The 3,228-nt window shown below is 32.4% G+C and overlaps 1 protein-coding gene across 2 annotated transcripts; it reads left to right on the top strand.

Moving 5' to 3' along the window:
- Window positions 921-3,228, top strand: LOC107606134 (probable trehalose-phosphate phosphatase J). 2 transcript variants are annotated; one of them, XM_016308121.2, is made up of 10 exons: window positions 921-1,215; window positions 1,310-1,450; window positions 1,536-1,607; window positions 1,811-1,903; window positions 2,003-2,062; window positions 2,147-2,248; window positions 2,344-2,491; window positions 2,576-2,646; window positions 2,742-2,834; window positions 2,931-3,228. In XM_016308121.2, exons 1-10 carry the CDS (start codon window positions 994-996, stop codon window positions 2,982-2,984), a joined length of 1,056 nt encoding a protein of 351 aa, XP_016163607.1. In that variant the 5' UTR covers window positions 921-993; the 3' UTR covers window positions 2,985-3,228. The 2 variants fall into 2 exon arrangements, with proteins under 2 accessions (XP_016163607.1, XP_020962119.1); XM_021106460.1 differs by having other exon boundaries at window positions 1,811-2,062.

Genomic DNA, 3,228 nt, shown 5'->3' with positions numbered 1-3,228 from the left:
TATCACGGATTTTTTTTGTGTGAACTTGTTAAAAGAATAAAAAAAATTGAACTACAATTTAATTAAACAATTAAATCGGATTTTTTTTATAAATTGAACCAAATTGTACAGCAAATATCCCTATTTAGGTGGGTTATTGAGCTGATTTAATTTAACAGAGAGGAAGAAAAGGGAATGTGCGTCTAACGGTGTGATTTAGTTTGTGTTTAGATTTCAGTTTGTAAACAGGAGTTTGCATAAAATTGATTTTGTAAACTTGATTTTGATAAAAAATAAGTTTGTGTTAAAGTGATTTATGTTTGGTAATCTTTATATCAAAATAGATTATAGTAAAATAAATATTGTTTGGATTATTACACTACTCAAAATTACTTTTAGATAAAAAATTACTAAAATAGACATCAACTTAAATAATTTTTTTTATATTATTCTATCATTTTAATTTAGATATTTAAATAGATATTATTAATTAATTTTATAATAAAATTAATATTTGCAAACAAAGAAGTAAATAGTAAAATTGATAAGAAAAAAATAAATTCAATCTTAACGTTCTAAACGCAGAATCTACAATTTCTAATTTTTTATAAACTAAAGAAGAAACGTTCAATGGACTTAAACGTACTTTTCTTCTTTCTAACGTTAAACCAAACACACCTAATAATGATAAAATGCGAGAAGATGAGAGAACAAGAATAGAAGAAAATAAGCATAGGCGATGTGGGCCTAGTGAATTAGCATATTTAGTATAGTTGTGGAAAAGTACAAAGTTCCACGAAAAGAAGTGGTTGTTTCGTCGCTTTGTGCCGTATTAGCCAAGTTTATAAAATTATTATTAATTTTATTATTAATTTTTTTCGTATTTTATTATTATTATTATTATTTAGGGGCAACTTTTTCTTTTATATAAAGAGTTACCGGCCATAGCCAGAAGGCATCACGTACCACAATCTGTTGTTTCTTTCTCTTCTTTCTTCTTAACTTCTTGGAAATATGAAGAATCATGAGAGTAATGTGGTAGGTCCTGATGTGATGTTAATTGCATTAGCAGCATCCATTCCAAATGCAGCAGTTCTTGGGGGCTTTCTCAATCTCTCTTCTTCACAGATCAAAGACACTAACAACTGGATTGATTCAATCAGAGCTTCTTCTCCAACTCGCACTAGATCATCTTCTTCTTCTTCCGATAACCAAGACAAAATTAATTCTTGGATGGTATATAACTAACACAACATCATCGATCATCTCTATCTGTTGTATATATACATATTCACTCAATTACATACTCTGTATTGATTGGTGCGTGCAGCTGTATCATCCTTCAGCGCTGAACATGTTTGATCAGATAGCATATAACATGAAAGGGAAGAAGATTGTAACCTTTCTTGACTACGATGGAACTCTGTCCCCTATTGTTGCCGATCCTGATAAAGCTTTCATGACAAAAAAGGTTCCTTCTTCTCATTACTTCCTTTTTCTTCTCATTCAATCCATTCACTTACTCACTCACTCTATCCGATTGGTTCTTGCTTCAGATGAGAGCCACGCTGAAGGACATAGCAAGGCATTTTCCCACCGCAATCGTCACCGGAAGGTGCAGAGACAAGGTACATTTTGTTTCTCAAAACTCAAAATAAGTTAATTTCATATGAAGTTGATAGCTGAGAGTCGTTAGATGACAATTTAGTCAAATTTGTAACGACTTTCAGCTATCAACATCACATAAAGTTAACTGCACATGAGTTTCCACCTATATATATATATATACACTTGTGTTGTTTGTTGATGGTTTCTGATATTCTACTTTCAGGTGTATAGCTTTGTGAAATTGGCACAACTTTACTACGCAGGAAGCCATGGAATGGACATAAAGGGTCCAACAAAAAGCCGAACTCCAAATAAAGTCAGTCATAACTTCTCTATCTATCTATCTATCGAGCCAATTAATTTACTGCTTCTTTTTTCTTACCTTGCTTGCTGTGATTTCATTCATTTGTTGCAGGGAAATGATAAAGCACTGCTTTGCCAACCTGCTAGTAAATTCCTGCCTATGATAGAAGAGGTTTCATTTGTTTCATTCTCCTTCCTTTTGTTTTCTAATTTTGATTTTCAATTTGAGTAAGTAAGTTAAGTGTGTCATTATCAGGTGTACAAGATCTTATTAGAAAAAACAAAGAGTGTCCCAGGGGCTAAGGTAGAGAACAACAAGTTTTGTTTGTCCGTTCACTTTCGTTGTGTTGACGAAAAGGTACTATAATTACAGTGACTCAACCTTATCAATTTTCATTTTTTAATTCTCCTAAACTATTTATTGATTGGTTACACCCTCTGTTTTTTCATCAGTGTTGGGCTGCATTGGCGGAACAAGTTAGATTGGTGCTCAATGAGTACCCAAAATTGAAGCTAACCCAAGGAAGAAAAGTGCTTGAGATCCGTCCAACCATTAAATGGGACAAGGGAAAAGCTCTTGAATTCTTGTTAGAATCACTTGGTCAGTACTCAGTACTAATAATTAATATTTCTTACATAATATGCATAATGCATCTATTCCAATTAACCATCACTTTCGTTATAGGATATGACAATTCCAATGACGTTTTCCCAATTTATATTGGCGATGATCGTACAGACGAGGATGCTTTTAAGGTAAAAATAAATAATCAAACTTATTATATTTGATTAATTAAACTACTTGTATTACATATCTAACTGACTTGTGTATATACCATAATCATCATCAGGTTTTGCGCAACAGAGGTCAAGGGATTGGGATTCTTGTTTCTAGAGTTCCAAAAGACACAGAAGCTTCATACACCTTGAAAGATCCAGCAGAGGCAAGTTCCAACAAATAATTATTATTTTATAAATCTAGTATTTTTTTTTTTGTATTATTGTGAATCTGATCATCATTGCCCAACCAATATCTTCAGGTTGAGCAATTTTTGCGGCGTCTAGTGCAATGGAAAAGATCTAGTACACAGTGACATACACCAACAAGTGCATAGAGAGAGATTTATTCCATGAGTATTATTATTATTATTATTGTAGATTACCTATTGAAGGAATATGATAATGATAGACAGCACCTCAAAATTTAATGAAGGTGGTGTATGAAATTGTATGTGTTAAAATCCAAATGAATGGATATATATGATGAGCATATTGTAATCCTTGTTGGCACGTTTGCATGCGCATGCGGATAGTGAAAGACAGATGTTTTATGGCGCA

Source organism: Arachis ipaensis, chromosome B07 (assembly GCF_000816755.2).
Source record: "Arachis ipaensis cultivar K30076 chromosome B07, Araip1.1, whole genome shotgun sequence".
Lineage (NCBI taxonomy): Eukaryota > Viridiplantae > Streptophyta > Magnoliopsida > Fabales > Fabaceae > Arachis > Arachis ipaensis.
The sequence above is the reverse complement of the archived record's forward strand: the minus strand, read 5'-3'. Positions and strand labels throughout refer to the sequence as shown.

Bases quoted from the DNA above. Each gene is read 5' to 3' on its own strand.
- LOC107606134 (XM_021106460.1), top strand. From the start codon at position 994: ATGAAGAATCATGAGAGTAATGTGGTAGGTCCTGATGTGATGTTAATT. The intron at 2,063-2,146 runs GTTTCATTTGTT...TGTCATTATCAG, and splicing joins TCCTGCCTATGATAGAAGAG to GTGTACAAGATCTTATTAGA. The intron at 2,835-2,930 runs GCAAGTTCCAAC...CAATATCTTCAG, and splicing joins CCTTGAAAGATCCAGCAGAG to GTTGAGCAATTTTTGCGGCG.